This window comes from Rhynchophorus ferrugineus, unplaced genomic scaffold, assembly GCF_030347505.1.
Source record: "Rhynchophorus ferrugineus isolate W39M unplaced genomic scaffold, kcgeb_rfMv2 rfM5, whole genome shotgun sequence".
In the NCBI taxonomy this organism is placed as follows: domain Eukaryota; kingdom Metazoa; phylum Arthropoda; class Insecta; order Coleoptera; family Curculionidae; genus Rhynchophorus; species Rhynchophorus ferrugineus.
The window spans coordinates 13,505,736-13,527,007 of record NW_027472584.1 but is presented as its reverse complement, the minus strand read 5'-3'; the positions used below and the strand labels follow the sequence as shown (position 1 = coordinate 13,527,007).

The window sequence follows — 21,272 nt, the reverse complement described above, 5'->3', positions numbered from 1 at the left end:
TTGTTAGTTTATTATCATTTGATTAAATACTATTTTGAACTCATATTTTGTTATTCTTCAATAGAGTGGTTATTCTAATGGATGTAAAAGAGGAAATCGGTAATTAAAATCAATGAAAATAATTAATTTATAAAACTAAACGATATATATTCTAAAAAGGCTGTTATTTCTGTAGGCGAATGCATTTTTATGCATACTGAATTTCTATTGTTCAAGAAGGAAATGCAACTGGACGAGGCCTACGTGAGGAAATTAGTTTTGATGTTTAGGGTTTTTGGTACTTTAGCGAGGCGCGCCGATTGCTAGAATAAATACAATGTTGTCTAATAGGATAAAAATAAGTAGGTTATATTGTTCATATTTATTCTATTATTTCTTACATATAACTAATCCTTGAAATAAATAGTTTTGAAATTATATTATATAGAATATTCATTAATTTTAAATGATATTTTTGATATTTGATAGTGAAGATTGGTATTGATATTCATACATTTTTAAAAGTAGTAGAAACAAAAAAAATTATTATTTATATACCATAATGTAATACAAAGGGATTTTATACTTTTTTGTAGGAATGAATTATATCTTTTAATATTTATAAATATTCTCGTTTTATAAATTCGTATATATTCGTAAAAAATAACTATTGTTTTACAGCATTATACATTTTAGTTGTCTTAACGATTATGAAAACATTGGTCGGAATGTTTGAAGGGTAATAGGATCGAAAGAAAATATTGATGGTTTCTTAGGTTGTCAAGACTGCATAGAGGATTAAATAAGTTCAGGGTGGTAGTCCTGTGCAGGTCGTTGCGCGCGCAAGGTATACGCTATAGTGATGGCGTGTTTTGCTGTGTGAAGTCCGTAATATTTGTGGCAAAATGAGTAATTCGATTGTTTAATAAATATTTTTTAATGGTGGAAGTGTTTAGTGACGATTGATGATTTAGTTAAACCAAATAGTCAGAAGAAATGGAGTTAAAATTACATTCTCCAGCGGGTGCAGAGCCTGTACTATACACTTGGCCGTTAACCTCGGGTCGTGGAAATGTAAGAACGATAACAAAAACAATATTAAAGGCGATTTTCAATATAAATTGACTAAATCATTTTGTTTCAATGAAGAAAATACTGTTTTAATGTAAATGTATTTCATAGGCATTATCTTATGTTGGGTATTTCCTAGATTGCACGAATCGAACGGTACTTTATTTGTCGAATTTCACATGAATTCATGTAAAAAATTACTCATTATTATCGTTAAGTACATCGTCAATAAGGAAAACGTTTTATTTTATATCACGTTATGGAAAATAGTTTTGTTTATAGATGCACAGTCATAGTTAAGAGAAATATTTTTATTTCTTCGCGGGTACGATTTTAAAAATAGATTTCAAATACAGTTTTTTTATTTAAAAAGTTTTATCTAAATATAGATTGGAAATTTATTACTATAACCTAACTTTTGTTATTTTAAAATTTCTGTTTGTTTTTCCTATTGCAACATCATAATAACTAGTTGCTTATTTTTATTCGCATTAACTGATATGAATTTTGTGGTTTGTGTAGTGTTTTATTAATTTCAACAAGTAATTTTACGTTCTGTTGTCTCTAGGATAAACACGATGGAGCTCTTGAAATTGTGGAAACTATAAGGTAGGTGTTTGAATAAATATTTGATGATATTAACTTATTTTCTTTTAAGAGCATCACAATTTTAGATGTAATTATCCATTTTGTATCTTGAAGCTAAAATTATTTAATTATATAATATTATTAGAATATTAGGTAGTCTTCTTTTTTAATTTCCTTATGCCAGGAATATTATCATTATAAAGGTTTTTCTTTTAATTTCAAATACATTTAAATAATGCGCTTTGTTAGATTCACGTAAACGACAAAGAAAACAAGCATGTTGGACTATCAGAGGTATGCGACATTGTTGTCAGATCATCAAAATTACTAATCTAGAGAATTGTTACTCGGCTAGATGTTTAAAAACGTATCATAGGTTGCGTTAAATAAGGATACTGTTAGATTGAATGAAAGTTTTTCTTAAAGTAATTTACTACAAATTTTATTTCAAAGTCTTAAGGGCGTAATGTTTGGCAACGCTGAATTTGAATAGATCGTCCCAAAACAGTGAGGCTGAAACGGGTGTTGATCGATTTTTTGGCAAAGCCTGACCATGACCCCACATCTCTCTTGGGTTAAGTGATATTTGGGCGGATGAAAGTGCATGATGCTGTATTTCAACCCCTTTGAGTTTAAATATTCTTGCTCTTATTCATTAGACATGAAAATATTAATTTTAGGCGTTATATATAATACTATCAATGTAACATAACATAAAATATAACATGAATGAATAATTTAATTATGAATAATTTGTTTAATTGAAGGAATGTGGGTATTTATTTTTGAGTCTTGATTCTGAACAGGTGGTTATGTTTTTATTTATTTCAATTACACATCAAATATTTCTTTGATATTAAGGATGTCATACATTTTAAAGGGTTAAAAAACTATTATGTGACAAGTCAACCTGATTTTTGGCACGTAGGCCGTTTTTCTCCCCTCCAATGCCCATCCTCAGCTGTTTTCCACTGCATTTGTTCTATGAAAAGTCGTCTAGAAATATACGATATCAGGAATTACATTATAGGACATAATATATCATTTTTTCAAATTTGTTTAAAGCCTTGATACATATTACTATTATGATACATTTAAAAAAAATTTCATTTTATGGAGTTTAATTAATAGCATAGCAGGTGAAGTTTCTCGTTATCTTCGTAAAGTATTTAAATTTGATTCTTTCTATAGTTCCTTGTATCTAATATATAAATTCAAGGCCCCTAATGGATTTAAAAATACTTAGAGCAGGTGGAACCCGCAGATATTTTATATTTCAGTCAGACTATTTGTAGTTTTTCCACTTTAATGCCTTCGTTTCAGCTGTTTTCTCGTGAATTTTTTGTGCTAATGTTTGAAATACGTATTACAATTCTATAATAAAATAGAAGTAAAATAGTCTATATTTTGGGGTTATATTCTTAATTTATTTGGGTTTTTGTAAAGAAGCAGGTAAACCTAGATTTGTTTGGATTTTTCAGAAGTTGAACCTTCGTTTGTCATTTTCAGTTTACATTTTTATTACATCCATAATAAAATAGAATTGTACCTAGCTCAACTCTAAACATTTCGGTTTAAACTTGTTTTTCACGGTATACAATTTGTTATATATTTGGTGTCGTTTGAAATCTATATTTGAGCCAAATGACATGATTTGTTTTTTATTTATGAAGTTGCCAACTAAAAATTAAAGTTTGCAAGAAATAAATTATCTTGTTACTTAAATTATTTATCCACGTTTTAAAATAATAATTCTGTTGGCCGTCTACTCGCCAGCAAAATGTTTATTAATTAAAATTTTTTGCTTACCTAATAATTTTTTTATCTTCATATATGTCGCATGAGATGCACTGAACATTTATGTGTTAAAGTATATATTAAATACTTAATATTTAATTGATTCAAAATCACGAATGTAAGAACAGGTTACTATGCAAGGTTACTTAATAATTATTACTATTTAAATACGTTTTTCTAACTATCTACATTTAAATAAGATGCACGTATTATTTATGGAATATTTCTTATTCTGTTCTTTTTTCTATATACAGAATAAATTAATATTCAGAAGATTGATATCGCTTTTGATTAAATAGTTGAAATATTCCGAGTGACTGGTTAGACATGACACGTTTGGTAGCTTAGGTCAATGTACACTCTTGGACTGTCACTATCAACTACGGTATACAATATCGGTGACTAAGAGTTATATTCATTCTTAGTTAGTCTTAGTAAAGATTTAACACAAGTTAAATTGGAAGTTATACAGTTAATAATATTTTATTTGTTTTTTATTTAAAATATTTACTTTAAATATCAAAATTAATAATTAAATTTAAGTTATTTTGTTCACAAAATAATGTTTTCGTAGGCTAAAGTTGAATGCATTTTTTATTTTTACCCAATCGTGACATATAGCCACTGTTCTAACTGTGGCTATTATTAATAAAGTAGAAGTTGCTTGTTGATTGTGGTCGATGACCGAAGTTGAAACCCGCGTTAAGCTATAGGATCAATCGCTAAATATCATTTAAATGATGATACGTGTTTTACTGTTATAAGTAAACTAACAAAAAAAAAAGACTATTGTTTTTATTCAAATTTTAATTACCTAATGATTTTGTTGTAAAAAAAATTGATATGGTTATAAAAAGATTGTTAAGGTTTTTATATTGTGGATTAGTATCAAAATAATTGGATACTATTTATTAATTGAATTGATATGCCCTTAATTGATTGAGATATTTATTAATAAGAATTGTATATTCAAAAAAGTATGTTTTATCATTAATTTGCGATACAATTGAAATCTGCCCATATTGCATTAACATTTAAAGATAGTTGCTAGTATATTTCATGCTGTTTAATTTTAGCAACTAAAACCAATATCCATATACTAGTACCTTTAGATGATATCGTCTTAAATTTGTTGACTGGCATTTGTCAAAGTGAAAAAAAATTGTGGACTGTTTTAACTAATTAAAATATGTAAGAAGTGATAACGCAAATAACTATAAGTATTATAACGATACAATATAAATATTTATGTAAGTTAACTGAAGTCTCGTTAGGTTCTCATTCTTCATTTAGAATATATTATCATCATATGCATACGCCCAGTTTAAATGTTATTCTATGTCATTAAACATAATTATGATCCTTGTTAGTGTTTTTTTAATATTATTATTTTTTATAAATACGTAAATTGAAATTTTATAAATGGCTTTTTTACCATAGTGTAAAACAAAATTACATTTTTTATTACCATATTTTACAATTTTCATTTTTTATTTCCTTTAAAAGAAAACAATTATCAATAAAATAATACTCAGTAAAATTTAGTTATTAAAACCAATTTGCAAAACAATTGTTTATTGACGATATCCCAATGTTTCCATTGTTTTCTGATCATAAAATTATCTGTTGTTTTAGATGGGTGTGCGAAGATCTGCCAGAACTGAAACTGCCGTTAGAAAATAATATTTTGTGTGATTATGACACCAGGAGTTTTGAGAGTATGAAGTCGTTGTGTGATCGATTTAATCGAGCAATTGATAGTGTTGTTGCATTGGTATGTTATTATTTATTTCATATGCATTATGATTGCTAGATGTATTATTTTATTACTAGGAGAAAGGTACATCACTACCAGCCCAAAGATTGAATAAATATCCATCGCGTGGTTTGTTACGTCATATCCTGCTACAAACCTATAATGCTGCTGTTACCGATCCTGAAAAATTAAATCAGTACGAACCTTTCTCGCCGGAAGTTTACGGAGAAACATCCTATGATTTGGTCTGTCAAATGATTGATCAAATAAACATAACATCGGATGATGTTTTCATTGATCTTGGTTCAGGTGTCGGTCAGGTTGTTTTACAAATGGCCGCTGCGACACCTTGCAAAATATGCCTTGGCATAGAAAAAGCAGATGTAAGTGAATTTTTTGATTTATTTGTTTATCAGTTTTTGTCAATATCATGTTTTATCTAATGTGTTAACTAACTACGAATTTTCTGAAATATTTTCAGGTTCCAAGTCGCTATGCTGAGGCCATGAATAAAAATTTTCGGACTTGGATGCAATGGTATGGAAAGAAATATGGTGAATATAAATTAATACGAGGAGATTTTTTGACCGAAGAACATCGAGAAAAAATCAATCAAGCGACGATTGTTTTTGTGAATAATTTTGCTTTCGGGCCTGCTGTTGATCATCAGCTAAAAGAGAGATTTGCGGATTTAAAGGATGGGGCTAGGATTGTATCATCGAGAAGTTTTTGTCCATTGAATTTTAGAATTACTGACAGAAATTTAAGTGATATTGGTACAATAATGCATGTATCAGAAATGTCACCCCTTAAAGGTTCGGTTTCTTGGACTGGTAAACCAGTTTCATATTATTTGCATATTATTGATAGAACCAAATTAGAAAGATACTTTCAAAAACTAAAGAAACCACAACTCAAAGTAAGTTAGCACATAAGTAATTTCACAGTTTATTTAATATTAATATATTCATTGTTTTTAGCAAAAGCATCAGTCTAAAAAACTCAGAAGAAAAATATCCAGAACAAAAACGGTATCTGAGGAACCAGAGAAAGAAGTTCAAAAACCTGTATCTAAGGGCAGGCGGGGTAGAATGAAGAAGACTAAGCCGAAGAAAACTATCAAAATTACTGGCTTGGATCTTCTCCATACAGAAACTTTGCTCAGTACGTCACCAGAAGCCATTGGAAAGAAACTACCCCCAGCACCGGGCTGTGTTGATCAACAACTAACCACTCTTAGTTCTGATGTTATTATTCACAATGAACTGGATATTCCTCTGGAACCTGCAGCAACACCATATGGTTTACAAATGCTATTGGATATGTTTAGAGTGCAGTATATGCAAATGATAGCACAGATGAAAAATCCCAACTACAAAAATACTGTAAAGGTTCATATTGAAGAAGAGAAAGATCGCAATAAGAAATTGAAGAGTCGCGCTGCCCAGCTCGAGAAGCAGATTAAGGTTTTGATTGATGACAGTGTAGCTTTACTAAAAGCTCGTATGAGTGAATTGGGCATTAATGCTACTTCACCTGTTGATTTATTGGCAAAGGCAAAAGAAATCGTTTGCAGGCACAAAGAATTACAAGCCAAAGCCAGTAAATTACAAGGTCAAGTTGCTAAATTAGAAAATGACAAGGATAATCTTGCTATGCAACAATCAGCTGAAATTTGTGAAAAGTACATCGGACCTGAAGCAGCCAAAGATATATCGCCGAGTATGGCTCAGGAATACATCCTCAGGGAAATATCTTCGACCTTGGCCCATAGAAAGAAACTACAAAATGAAGTACAGAAGTTAGAAGGGGAGTTGCAAAAAGTCGGAGAAGAAAGAAAACAAAATCAGATATTGATATCTAGTAGACAGCAACAAGCTCCTGCTAAGATATCACGAAAGTCTAGAGAATATCGAGCACGTTCTCAGGATTGGCCAGAGGTTCCTGATATTGCCAAAATAGAAGAACAAAATCCTGAGATATTGGCACAAAAAATCATTGAGACTGGAAGGAAAATTGAGGCCATGTCTAATAAAACTCCACAATTTACTTCAAGCAAAACGTCTTCCGGAGGCCAACGAGGTTTGATACGAAATAATATGCCAGCTCCAATGCCTGTTAGTAAAAGACAGAAAACAGTTCATCCATATCCAATCATTACAACTCCTAGTACAACGTCAAACACAACAACTAGTAATCAGAATCAAAAATCTCAAGAACCGCCAGAATTCCTAATTTTGAAGACCGGCTAAAAAGTATTATAACATCTGTTCTAAACGAGGATCAACAAAATCGTAGCAGACAATCTGGCCAAGTAACTCCCATAGCCCAGTTTCAATATAATCCGCCGACCCCTCAACCTTCACATATACCAACAGTTCCTGTACCGCAACAACCGCAGCCACAGCAACAAATCATACAACAACCACCTAATTCAACTTATGGATCTCAACAACATTACAGTAATTTTGTTGCTACAAAATCAGAAGACAAACAAAAATATCCTCCAACAACAAAATATTCTCGTACTGAAACAGTTGTTAGACAGAGCACTGACAGACATTATCATCCCCATCAAGAAGGATTAGCGGGGATGATGGAATGCTATAGAGACTCACAAGTGTCACCAGCTAAATTGGCTTTGAGACGACATTTATCCCAAGAAAAATTAAGTTCACAACATCCAACTTACAATACATCAGAAGGTTTAGTTGCAACAAGAACAATTGGAGATTTAATGTCAGGAGAAATAGAAAGAACACTAGAGATATCTAATCAATCAATTATTAATGCGGCTGTTGACATGAGTGATATTCAAACCACAATAACAGCTAGATCTATTGTAAATAGCACTATACCTGCCAGACCTGAAAGAGTAAGTACAAATTAATTGTTTTTTTTTAATTTGTCCTTAAATTAATTAATTTATTAGAATTACTATTATGTGTTACATACATTCATATTTCTAGGTGAGTGTTAAGGTGCCAAATGTAGAGTTAACTAATCCCCCTACTCCTAAAGATAACATTAATGAACCTGTGCGACAAGTTTATAGTCCTATATCAAGACCTTCATCAACAGAGGGGGCTCTTGAAGGATTAGCTTATATGCACAGTCATGCCAAAAGTAGTTCCCATCAGTATATATCAGCCTCTCAACCGTCTCCTAAGGCACAATACTCTCCTAGAACAACTGTTCTTTATCCAACACAGCAGCGACAGGTATGTTTACCTTCAATTGAATTGAAGTTTTTTCAATGGAGAATTATATTTAACAGGTTAATTCAAATTATCCTCCAAATGAGTTATATACGCCGCTTCCAAGAGCTGACATCAAACCGTATCACGAGTCATATTTTAGCGACATCAAACCTCCAGTGCCTTCGATACCTGAAGCGGAACAACGAAGCAATTTTGTGCCTGAAGGTCTAGCTGCCAGTTTACAGGCGCGAGTTCTGGCCCCACCCATTAAGGAGGAAGTGGATGTGTATGAGAGGAGACAGTCTTATATTCAACAAACTATACAGGGGAATATTTGTCAATACCAAGAAACAAATTCCTCAACGGCACCACATCAAGTACCTGAAGAGCACCAGAATCAGGAGCCTGCAAGGTCCAGGAAATGCAATGAAGAAGGTAATAGAGTTTCACATTATTTTTACAAACTTGTTAATTTACTACTGCTAACAAATATGAAGAGTTCTAATTAAAATGTTTAACTTTAGCATTGATTAATATTATTTAATGAGTTTTATTTTATTGGATATTATTGATAAGTTATAACATTAACAACTGTATTGAGAGATTTATATATGAGATATATATAGTATTTAAATGTGTTGCTTATGAAATTTTATCCAATTTAATAAATTTGTAAGCTTACTAATAGAGAATATTTCTATTAAGAATAATAGAACCAAATAATTAGTTATAATAACCACTTATTAATAGTTAATTAGTACTCTTTTTGTTTTGTAGTTAAATTTACAAGTTTGGCTTCTTGATAAATTCTGATAAAATATACTCTTTCATATTACTCACTGCATGAGAGTTTGCAATACCATAGTAGAAGTGGTGATGATTTCTAGATAGCATTGCTTCACTGTGGTTTATTTGTAAATTTTGGTGTTGGTATTCTTCATTGTATTGTTTCCATCTATTACTTTCATTCCAACATATATATTTATATATATACATATTTAATTATATTAATTTATATTAGGGCTAACAGAGTTATCTTAATAGTTTTAAATTTCTATTCATAAACAATGGGCAAGTAGATATCTTTAGAGTCCGCTTGCCATCTATAGTGTTAGTCCTATATTTACTGTAGTTTGTTTGCGTTAACTAGGAGGCAGCACATTTGGGCATGCACAATATAGCGCACGCGTATTACCCCTTCCATACTAGATTTAGCTGGTCCACTTTAGTTCCGGGTAAGTAGCTTAGCGCCATTTTTCTTTTCATTGCCCGCCTAACTATCTGACCAAGTTTTAGTTGCATTTTCGGTGATGGAGTTGGCTTCCGTTTCATTTCGCTTGTCATGATTGCTTAAAATTTCTCACTTTTTTTTATTTTAAGATAGGTCATTTAATTGAAGTCGAAAAAAATGAATGTCTTTTTCTCTTGAAGTATTCTTATAAGATTGATCTGATATTTTTTGTTTGCTTAAATAAAATAGTCTTTTGTGTCATAGACTATAATTTTAAATCGGATCAAAAGGCGTTTTTATTTGAGACTATGTGGTATTGCCGAATGAAATGTTTAAGCGATTAATAAGACCGTTTTTTCTTCTTCAGAAGTAGATGTTGTGGAAGAGGAAGGCGAAGATGCAAAATGGCAGGATAAGATCAGCTCGGGATTTGATCGTTTAGTTGCCTTTGCCTCAACTGAGCTGGACAAACGACGTAGATCTACTGATGGAGCAGACAGCTGTAATACTTCTCCGGATTCAGGAATAGGACATGGCTTAGGCGATAACCACATAGCTGGACCTCCAAAACAACAATTGAAATTGCACCCTAAACCAACGTTATTCAAAATGCCTGTTAGCAAGGTGTATTTGGACTCGCCACCTATCTTAGATCAAGGACCAGAGGAAACCGGCCCGCCAAGAACACCATCACCAACATCACCCAACCCATATAAGATACATTTTAGTCCAGAACCAATAAAGAGTCCCACTAGACTGAATCCGGCCTTATTGAAATACCAAAGGTATTCTGAAGAAAAGAAAAAGCCAGACACGCATTTCAAGAAGAAGTTTTACTACAGGGAACATTGGAGAGATGACGAATGGGCAAAAGCAGCTGAAGAACGAACAGAACCTGTACAAGAACCTGTCAAAGATAAATTCCGACCAAAAGGAAAGGATTGGGATTGGAATAGAGAGACCCAGCAAACCACCCCTCAAATGGTTAACGACTGGGGTCGTTCCCACGATCCGTATTCTTGGAAAAATTGACAACATCTGATGGATTACTATTATGGTCAGCTTTGCGCTGATTTCACACAGCAAATGTATAGATGGTATTATCCTTACCCATATTACTTTTAAATTTGTGTCAATATTTTCAATTTTCATTTCATTTAAAATGACAATTTTTTGGCTATATTGTATCCAATTAAATTTAATTTGGCCCTATTGCCATGTATATATATTTTTATATATGATGCAAATTTGAAAATGGTATTCTAGGTAAAAGGTGTAAAAGAAATATTGGTAAAAGTATGGTATGATACCTTTCAAACACTGCCTTTTACTAATATTTATTAAGTTTATATTGGAGAATATATATATACTTATAATGACTGCAATTTTGTGTTCAGTAATTTAATTGGCATGTTTAAAAAATATAAAAATTCATTTAGTCTTATAAATATTCATCAATAACAAAAATTCGTCTAAAATTATTCGCCGTATAAGGCTAATTTATCACCTAAGTTCAGTTCCAAATATTGTTCAATGAAATCGTACATCCTAGTGTTCTGTAATTTATATTTTAACTGATTTTTTTACGGACAAATTTTGGAACAACAATCGTTTCATTTAATCCTCAAATGCTTTATATTGAAATTTTAAATGGGGAAATAGTATATTGAATAAACATTTAAAACATTTATTCTTAGGTTTAAATGGTTTTTACAAGGCTGAACAGTTAAAACTTAAAGAACATTATAACACAGCATAACATATTCGCAAAAAAGAACCAAAGAATACATAAGTATTTACATTGAATTGTTTCTGTGATACAAGCTTCTTTATATTTCTCTCATTTAAAGATTTAATATGATGGATTTGAGGATTAAATATAAATTATTTTATTTATGATATAATATTTAATTAAACAAGGTATACATTAAAAATTGTACAACAAAAAACATTTCTGATTTTAATATTTTATTTAATTTATTTTTGTTCAGTTGCCAATATATATATTTGTTTTACAATTTTTAAAATACTTTGTAAGACAGACACTGCCCGTTGATCATCTATCTCATCTGCTTCTAAATTATTGGAATAGCATTTAATATATTTATTTAATTTTTAACTATATCATTAGTTGCGTTATCGTAATTGTGTAAATACATTTTAAAATAATTAAAACAAAAAAGGAAATTAGTACAACTTTTTAAATGTAAATACAATAGTAAATTATAAATTTAGGTAATTTGATTATTCTATTCCACTTTCATTATTGATATTTAAAAAACGTGGAGTTTTGATAGCGGTGTAGTTAAGGCGTTAGTTTCCCTAAAAGTCTGAAATTATTTAAGAATCGATCATTTGTTTCCAATTATCCAACGCATTATTGCCTTCTTTGATTTTAGCAGGAATCATTGCATATGGATCTTTTGTCGGTGATTTATTGTGCTTATATATATTTTTTTTTAATTGGAATCTTATTGTTATAAGTTTTAACTTAATATTTCATTGTTGTTTTTTTATTACATTTAATTTATAGTCTATTTCGTATCGCTATTAGTTACATTTTATTTCCGCTCAGTTTTGTTTGTCAAATTTTATTTGGCTTATTATTTATAGAAAAGATACTGATGGCACAGCTACTGACGGCCATTATAAATTGTTCATATAGCATCATTATTATTTTGTCGGTTCAACATTCAAATTGTATTGAAAATTTTAGTTATTTATTTCCTTACATAAATCAATTTTTATAGTTTATTTTAAATTAAACAAAATTTTAATGTTGAGCCTAGTTTTTTTTGTAGGGGTTTTTTTTGGAAACATTAATTTATAATGACCGAACGGTAATAAGGGGGTAGTTTCTAATGTACAAATTATAAGGCTCTGTTTATGATCTAATAAACACAACATTTTTTGCAAGATTTTAAAAAGGGTCGTCTTACAAATGTATGGAGTATATTTAAAAATATTTTTCCAATACTGGATATTTAATGTGCCTTCTCCCTTATTAACTAGCGGTGTAATTGACACATTTAGTCAATTACCTGGAAATGAGTAGCAAAATACAATATTTACTAAATCTAAATTAATGCAAAATGACATGTGCCCGTCTGTTTCTTTAATTTACAGCCAAAGGTTTTTCATCGTTTATAAAAGTGTTTATTTTTCAATCAAAAACAAAAACACCAAAGTTATTTATACATAATTTTTTAAAAATTGAAAATACATAAATTGGAAGCCATCTTGTGACTGAATGTGCATGTTCAGTGTTGTCATCTAAATGTGTTTCTTAATGTTTATACAGAAACGAGTTGAAAGTATTTTTGGATATGTATCCATGATACTTAAATGTGAATAAGACTAGGCTAGATTTGTATGTCATTAAGTCTGTAAATAATAATAGTATCACTACTGCCAGTTATTTAATAAACACACTGTACCATAGTAAACAGTACTTTTTTTTAAATTTATAGTCGCTCCAACATAATTGTTGACTTAATTTTTTTCCTACCGATAATTAAGAAGCGTCGTCGCTAACCAGTTTACTCAGTATTTATTACATCTTTTTATATATGTCTCCTTTTTACCAACGAGGGTTTATCTGGACTAGACCTACTGTTGCTAACGCTAACTCCAGACCACGGTCCTCGGCATTAAGCCTACCCACTGGCGAGGGATCAACTTAGAAATCACCCCAGCCTGGTTAAAGGCGTTACTGGTATCATTATCCTTGTCGGATTTTGCACTCTTGCCTAAGGACATTTACGACGCGCGACTATCGCAACAGTAGGTGAACGGTCCTATCGCCTTTACCACTGCGCCAACCAAGCCGGCTACTCAGTATTTATGTTAATACCGCTCTCCTCCGAGTCTGAACAACAAACCGCTTCACCAATATATTGTCATGTGTGATACTTCGGATTGTAGATAAAACATCCTATGTGTCTCGGGTCTGCTTGAAGAGTATTTAGTTGGTAGATGTAAAAAACCAGTCAACTCTATAAGATTCTAAATTTTGTGAAAAGTAGTATCTAGATTTGGCTAATAAGCCACTCTTAAGCTACACAAATTAGAATCTAACATGTCATTTAAAAGCATTTTATGGTACAATAAAACAGATATGCCTTTAATTTCTCAAATTGATAACTAAATAGCTATCAATATAATGGATAAGTAAAAGCTTGAATAAAATTAGTATTATATTTTCTTATCAAAGTAATTATAATCTTGTTTAAAATAAGTTACCTTTACTAGTTAGTTAAGTATGTACGTTGCATATCTAAATATTCAGTGAATGTAGTAGCTTAGTCTTACTCCAAGAATCGATTGCATTTTGCGATTATCATTTACTCTACTCGACGTAATATAGTTTAAGAAGCATGTGCTTTTTTAAATTCTTAAGTATCTACAACTTAACGTAATTTCATCAAATTATCATACAGCATGGAAATTAAAATGCTACGAAAAGGTAACCATAAAGCTAATTTTCAGAGATATTTTGTAACTCACTATTATCTGATCGTTCTTTTTTTGTATAACATTCTCTACGCAGATACAATTATGTCGGTAATTTTTTAATAATGCTCCAATCGAATTTTCGAATCTTTCAGCCTAATTGGCTGATTATGCCAAGCTGTACAAGACTTATCAAATCGAGTCATCGAAATATATCCATGTATGTACCTAAGAGCCTATCATATGCTTCTCTAAACTAAGCAGAAAATACTGTGATATTGTAGCCCTCGTAGGATATTTGGTTACTTCAAATTTCATTAACTTTTGATAAAAAAAAGAATTAAAACAAGTCAATAGAAACCAATAAATCTAATAATACAATTTATTCGAATACAAATACACAATACACTAATCCGATATTCGAAAAGGGCATTGTATTAAAATGAAGTAATAAAGAATATTATATGGTGTGTACCACTTCTTGAAGAACCTTTCTAAAAATAGAAATTAAAAATAAACGTATTACAATAAAATTATGTGTTATATATGTCTTTATGGTGCATACATCTTTTACATAAAAAAATATAAAAAGCGAGCAACCTAAATAAGTCGTTTTCTACAGTAGATATAAAAAATATGTATTTCTTCCGAGAGGCGGATTTATTATTATTTTTAAGTCCAGTTTATTTATCTTCCGGTAGAATCCCTGATAGCACATTCAAGATTAAATCCTCAGACTTGACTAGAAATACTTTCATTAAAAACGAATAAATAATTTAATGAAGGCAATTAAAAGTTTCATTGGTGAAACATACATATAGATATCAAAACTTCCATACATATATGGTAGAAGTATAGCTTAATTTATTCAAGTTTAAATATAAAGATAAAAAATGTTACTACTTTATCTACAATGCTTAAAATATTCTTAATTTAGTTAAAAACGCCTATAAAAATTCAATATCATTTTCTGTTAAATGAATGTCAATATTAAACCTATATTCTACTACAGTTAATTAGTTTAGTTCATAGTATTTATGAAAAGGATGTTATGTTGAAATCATAATATATTTGATATTTTTACCCGAAGATAAATAAAAGGTGTATTATACCTCAATTAGAAGTAACAGTAAAAGTGATAATTATTTATTCATAAAATAGCATCATAAACTATATATATATTATATTGGTTACTGAACTACCAATGAAAATATTTCATAGAAAGATAGTGAAAAATTAAACGTCCCTAAAAGACTGTTTTGCATTTAGATATGTAAAAATGCTAGCAGTTAGGCTCAGTGTTTGAAGACATGGTACTAGTATTAGGCGTGACGGTACCAGATTCGTACTTGCGATCACCGTCGCATATATATTTTCCAGATACAAATCTACGTTTGACTAGAGACAAACGATAACCTTGGCCTATCAGCTGGAAATCAATACCAGATAGAGTGGTGCCTTCGCAGTTGAACTGGGCGCTAATAGTTGAAGGTGTTCCTTGTCCGTTTTCAAGACTGTATCTAGCTAACATTGAACCTACTCCATTATTTTCTGAATGCTGAGAAAGTTCAGTATATTTCCATAGTATAGGGTTATTATCTGTAGACCTTCAAAGAAATCATATCAAATCATTGTTTCGAATTAGCATTAATTAATTTTACCATTGCGCTTGTGGTTTTGTTTGTATATTTTTTACAATACCATCCACAGGCACTGCCACTGTCACATTCAATAATGGTGTAGGTGAACTCATCGCGTGCAAATTATATTTATAATCTATTTTTAAATCTGTATGCATTCGTGTGCACTTCCAATATGCAACTAACTGTAAAGGGCATGAATTTGCCCCAGGTTTAGGCTTGATCTAAAAATAAGATTTTAAATATTTTTGTATTCTTGGCGTGATTTATTCAGTAATTTCTCTGAAAGAATTACATGCTCCAATTCTCATCATTTATCATATAGATATACAAAATCATATATATACACATACAAAAGAAATTATTTACTTTTTAAAGAAAACTAAACATGTATCTTTATTATATATTTTGATAAAAACTATTAATGAAATAAAAGGAATATTTAGTAAATTTAAAATACTTACTTGATATTTCAAAATATCTACATTAAAATAAGAAGCACTAGGGTTTTGTTCAGACTGTTTTTTCAGTAATAAACTTAATGCACTCATGTTAAATTCAACTCCAATATATTCATTTGAAGATTGTCCAGGATCACTGAAATTATTGATTTCTTAATACCGAATTATCAGTTACTTAAAAAAAATAGAATACTTACAGAGAGACTAATTGCTTATTTGGTAACACTGATGATAATCTTTGAGTATTTTTAACTCTGAATATTAATTTTGCAGGATTTGGATTATTTGCTAATATTGTAACAATTCCTGCAGGGAAGGATAACATCATTTCACCAGACATTTTCACTTGACATCTTGGAAAAAATATATATGTATGTATATATATATATAAATCTAAGTTTATTCATGACAATTTTCATATTTTACCTGGATTCATCAGAACCTCTAAAGTAAGAATGAACAATTTCATGAAAGGCCACTGCTAAAGGTATCGTATCTGCCATGCCGATAGTTAACGGAGATGGCCCTCTAGAAACTCCAACAGGTACACATGCTGTCCGGAACTCTAAGCTGTTAATACTGTCGGCTCTGGTAATACTACTCGACTGTTGCATCAAACTTCGATTTCCATCTGACCTTCTTGAAGGTGGTCGTGGTATTGACATATAACCAGAGGTAGGTGTTGATGTCTGGCGACTAGGTTGTTTTGTAGGAGGTTGTGGTAACTCACTGTCCTCAGAAAATAAATCTCCTAATTCTAAGAAAAATAATGTCAACTACATTATAAGTTTGACGTAAAATAAAGTTACTTTATTTAATTAAAGTTAAAATTATTTAATTATCACGACAACTACTATTCTATTTATTTACCTGTATATTTAGAACCAACTGATAATGTAGGAGAATTCAATGCCATTTGCGATGGGCTCTGTAGAGGTGCGTATGGATGGGAACTAGTTGGTGTGGAAGCATTTGAAGCAGTTGGACTTTGTCCGAAGCTAAGCCCCAAAAGGTCACTGCTTGGTTTTCCTAATTGCTGAGAAACTGACTGAGACCTTTTAATAGCTGTATCACTCCCATCCATATTGGATCCTCTACGTCCAAAACCACCAGTAGGTGAAAGATAAATGTTTTCCACTGTTGCTCTGAGTTCATCAACCGATACCGACATTGGGGCCGAGCCATTATTTAGTGGTTTGATTTCCACGTGAATTTTCCTTTCTCTATCATCATCTACGAATAAAGTATAGAAACGTTTATTTTGATAAAAATCAACGAGAAAGGTTTTGAACCCGTGCATTGCAATATCGTTTCGCGCATCTGATCCCTTTCTAAAACTTATATTGTAATGTTAAGCGGCATCTTTCAATTGAAGCACTATTATATTGTTAAATTTTTTTGCTACTTCAATAAAGCATTTAATATGTGATGTACTGGCAAACTATATTAATAACGGTTGTTAGTTTTATTGTTATGCCTTGTGTAATGTAATTTAAAAACTTTATAGTACTAAGTTAAAATATGGCAAGATGTTAAAAATACAATTACCAATTGGATGAATCGTATCCGCTAACTTCAATTATAATATTTTATTTTAAGAAAAAATTATTAATAGAAAAAAAAAGTGTTTACCCGATTCTGAATCTGATGATGAATAGAAACTGCTTTTTTCATTCCAATTTTGTGGCACTGTTGGTCTAATCATATAACCATCTTCATCAACTTCTTGGTTACCACTATTGGTAGGCATTGTTACTCTATCACTTTTCTGTGAATCGTCTTTTTCTTCCCTAATAAAATCACTTAATTATTTAATAATATGAATTAGATCTATCTGTTATATAACATACACATCAGATTTTTCTTCTTTGTTACTCTGATTATCTATACTGTCCTTGGCTTGTTTCTTCTTCGATTTTTTTTGTTTAGCTTTGTCTCTCCGACTTCTTAAAAACCCTAAAAAAGAACGCCGTATGTTTACCGGTATAAAGTTCAAGTTCAACGACGTAGTTGGGGTGAAGCACAAGTGGCAATGTTAAAATAGGGGAAATATTTGCCAACAAAACGTCGAACAAAAATTTTAAAACAAAGATGTGGTTAAAAGCTTCAATATTCACTAAGCAATACAAGTAAAATAGTACTATACCCTTCACCAAAACAAGAACTAAACAAATGTGTATGGAATCATTCACCACAAATTCATGCATAACTGAATATATAAATGTTTCTTTTTTTAAAGTAGTGTTAAAATAGTGTAATGTGTGCCCAATAAAGGATTTTTTAGCACCAAAAAGAAATAAATAGTATGTATAAAGGATGAAGTTCCTATAGAATTTAAATATGTTTATAATTGTGATTATTAAATGAGAATGTATAGTTTTTTTAATATCATCCTGTATACAATATATCGAAAATATGAACACCAATGATAGAACCTGTAATTCTGGATGCATGGAAATAAAATTAATGACGCTAAAATAAATGAAAATAAAAGTAATAGAGAAAAGTAAAGAAACAGAAAGAGAGATAGATGTAAATTTACACTTAGATCCGCGTTGAGAATGACGAGTTAACTCTTGCTCCCCTTCTGGAGTGGTTGGACTCGATGGGGCACTGCAAGGGCCTGCTCTGCTTTCGCGAGAACCTAAAAAAAACAGCCCATACCGATGTTAACTTCCAAATAGGTGTCTACTGCCACCTCGTGGGCTTCATAATACATCTTCAATGCCTTTAGTGTTAAACCTTGATGGACGATGAAACTTAAATCAACGATAATTTAACGTCATAAATATATTTATGGTGGATAAATTATATGTCCCAACTTGTTAGAAATCGACTGTTATTAAACATCTATTAATATATCTGAATTGATCCTTTGTGTAAAGAATACATTTTCTAATTATTGTTAAACATATGGAATCCCCAAATAAAACATTGTGACTATTGAACTAACAATTATTACAACTGGAAAAAGACAGATACAAGAAATTTGGCTTAATACTTCAGACATTGCATTAGGGTGTATTAAACATACCCTGAGAGTTAGACATGAAGAGATTTAAAAGAGAAGTTGTTCGACGAGAAGTTTTGGCATGTGTTGGCACAGTTTGGTCACTAGGACCGTTACCTTCTCTCTTAGACGATTTGGTGTTTGTTGGCTCATTCTCTTGGTTTGGTGACAGTATCGGTTCATCAATATCCAGGATTCCTACAAAAAAATCACAAAAGTCTATTACTTACTATATATGTTTGTAATATACAGCATATTTTTGTGAAGCTTGGTATGAAATGAGTATAAAATTAACATCAAATATGATTCTAATAGTTCAAATGGAGTTCAAATTGTTTTCGAGAAAAGAGGCAGTTCTTTTCAGGACCAAACGCGGATACATGCCCGGAATACTACTTCAACATGTAACACCCGCGAAAGCATTAGAAATAACATATATGTATACATCAAATATGTATATATATAGATATTGTATACATATATCATATGTATATATATACATATTTGAAAGCATTAAAACTTTAAATAAAAACAAGAAATAAGATATACCTGGCCTTTCTAATCCTGTTGATTTGCTTTTAACAAATTGTTCCAGTAATTGATCAATAGTCAATTCTAAGCACTGTTGTCGAAATTCCTTATGAACCTTACCCATTTCTTCATGGGCCCACTCAACTACATTAGCGAATGAATTCAGAAACTTCTTCATATTAACTAGATGACTTACTTCCAGATCTTGAAAATTTTTAACACTGACAGACATTTTTTTTTCAAAATCTTCTTTAATAGCACTATATTTATCAATAAAATTCTTATAATCTTCTTGGGCTTTTTTAAGCTTTTGTTCAGCTTTTTCAAGTTCTTTTGTTGAAGCACTTTCTTTTTTCAACCTTTCCAACTCTAAAAATCGTTGATTATAAACATCTTTGGATTTTTGAACATTAAGTGTTACATTTTGCATTGCCTGTACAACTTCAAGTGTACCAGATTCTTCTTCTTTAACCTTTGATTTTAAAATTAAAATTCTATATATTGGTCGACTTAAATACAAATGCAATAACTTACAGATTTATGCTTTTTATGAAGTTCTTCTGCGTACTTTCCTACTTCTTTTACAAGTTCTGCTAATTTTTGCATTGTTTGCATATGAAGCACAGAAAGCTTCTCCGCTGAAGCCTTTAAAACTTGCCATAGCGGAGCAAATGTACCTTGTGAACAACAACTACTTGCTTGTTTCGCTAATTTTGTTAATAGTTTGGAGTTATTTTCTTCTATATTTGACCTAAAAAATATTTTTGTAACAGAATCTATAAAATCAATAAAGTTAATTTTAGTCCTTAAATTGGAAGCAAAATCAATATCTAATTATGCAATAAAAAATCAGAGCACTTAATTTTGCATCTATTAACGTTAACTACAATTTAAATGGTATTATTAAAATAACTTTTTATTAGGTTAAGTGATGATACATTATGTATTCAATAAGGCAAAATAGGGCATATACCTTTCTCTAATAAATTCTGCAAAATCTTTACTGGCAGTTAAACCAAATTTCATATTATGGTATAACACATCAAACCCATTGTTCTTTTCACCCTATAACACAGGAAATTAAATTGAAGTTCAAATTACTTAATTACATTGTAATAATCAGCATGAATCAAACACAAACCAAAAGATGTTAGTTTAAAATACTCACCCAGAAATAATCGTTAAAGTCAACTGTCATCATGATAAAATAATCATTCCAATGTTATATTTATATTATTTACAAAGTAAGCTAAAGGGCACATAACACGGTCAAACCAAAAAAAAGTAAACAAGTGTTATTAGTTAAGTATTCACAGCAAAAGCACTTAACCTCGATAGTTTAACAGACCCGTTTCATTTTATTAGTTGTATCGTAAGCACAAGAAGATATCAATATAGACAAAATAAATTTAAAATATTTAAATAAACTATTTTTCTTGATGGGCAGCACTTCTGTAAAACGTTTTGATATAGAAGGGGGCGGATCCATTTAAAAATTGAGTTCGTGAAGTGACAGTTCAATAGTAGAATTCTCTATATGCATATTGTCAATTTTT

At 30.6% G+C, this 21,272-nt stretch overlaps 2 protein-coding genes and 1 long non-coding RNA gene across 14 annotated transcripts; 1 reads left to right on the top strand and 2 right to left on the bottom strand.

The window, feature by feature from the left end:
* Nucleotides 1-793: 793 nt before the first annotated feature.
* gpp (DOT1 like histone lysine methyltransferase grappa) lies at nucleotides 794-13,068 on the top strand. Its single transcript, XM_076405173.1, is given in 10 exon segments — nucleotides 794-1,053; nucleotides 1,619-1,659; nucleotides 5,071-5,209; nucleotides 5,269-5,574; nucleotides 5,673-6,110; nucleotides 6,172-7,414; nucleotides 7,417-8,066; nucleotides 8,161-8,412; nucleotides 8,469-8,826; nucleotides 9,990-13,068. Coding segments are annotated over 10 exon segments (4,170 nt in total). The 5' UTR covers nucleotides 794-975; the 3' UTR covers nucleotides 10,655-13,068.
* Nucleotides 2,435-3,564, bottom strand: LOC143197092 (uncharacterized). The gene is made up of 2 exons (XR_013005918.1): nucleotides 3,448-3,564; nucleotides 2,435-2,634 (listed from the first exon to the last, which is right to left on the bottom strand). It is a non-coding gene; the product is annotated as an uncharacterized LOC143197092 (long non-coding RNA).
* A 1,374-nt stretch (nucleotides 13,069-14,442) lies between the features above and the next one.
* Nucleotides 14,443-21,255, bottom strand: LOC143197069 (F-BAR domain only protein 2). Of its 12 annotated transcripts, none has more exons than XM_076405176.1 (14): nucleotides 21,065-21,255; nucleotides 20,690-20,781; nucleotides 20,251-20,467; nucleotides 19,735-20,188; nucleotides 19,210-19,383; nucleotides 18,718-18,819; nucleotides 18,026-18,131; nucleotides 17,808-17,977; nucleotides 17,046-17,408; nucleotides 16,602-16,932; nucleotides 16,373-16,528; nucleotides 16,179-16,311; nucleotides 15,736-15,938; nucleotides 14,443-15,681 (listed from the first exon to the last, which is right to left on the bottom strand). In XM_076405176.1, exons 1-14 carry the CDS (start codon nucleotides 21,203-21,205, stop codon nucleotides 15,357-15,359), a joined length of 2,967 nt encoding a protein of 988 aa, XP_076261291.1. In that variant the 5' UTR covers nucleotides 21,206-21,255; the 3' UTR covers nucleotides 14,443-15,356. The 12 variants fall into 12 exon arrangements, with proteins under 12 accessions (XP_076261291.1, XP_076261293.1, XP_076261295.1 ...); XM_076405178.1 differs by having other exon boundaries at nucleotides 17,808-17,965; nucleotides 21,065-21,253; XM_076405180.1 differs by having other exon boundaries at nucleotides 20,885-21,192.
* Nucleotides 21,256-21,272: the final 17 nt, after the last annotated feature.

Coding starts and splice junctions, on each gene's coding strand:
- LOC143197069 (XM_076405176.1), bottom strand. CDS start 21,205: ATGGATCCGCCCCCTTCTATATCAAAACGTTTTACAGAAGTGCTGCCC. Junction 18,132..18,717: donor TTCTCAACGCGGATCTAAGT/GTAAATTTACAT, acceptor GTTCTTTTTTAG/GGTTTTTAAGAAGTCGGAGA. Junction 16,529..16,601: donor AGAGGTTCTGATGAATCCAG/GTAAAATATGAA, acceptor ATTTTTTCCAAG/ATGTCAAGTGAAAATGTCTG.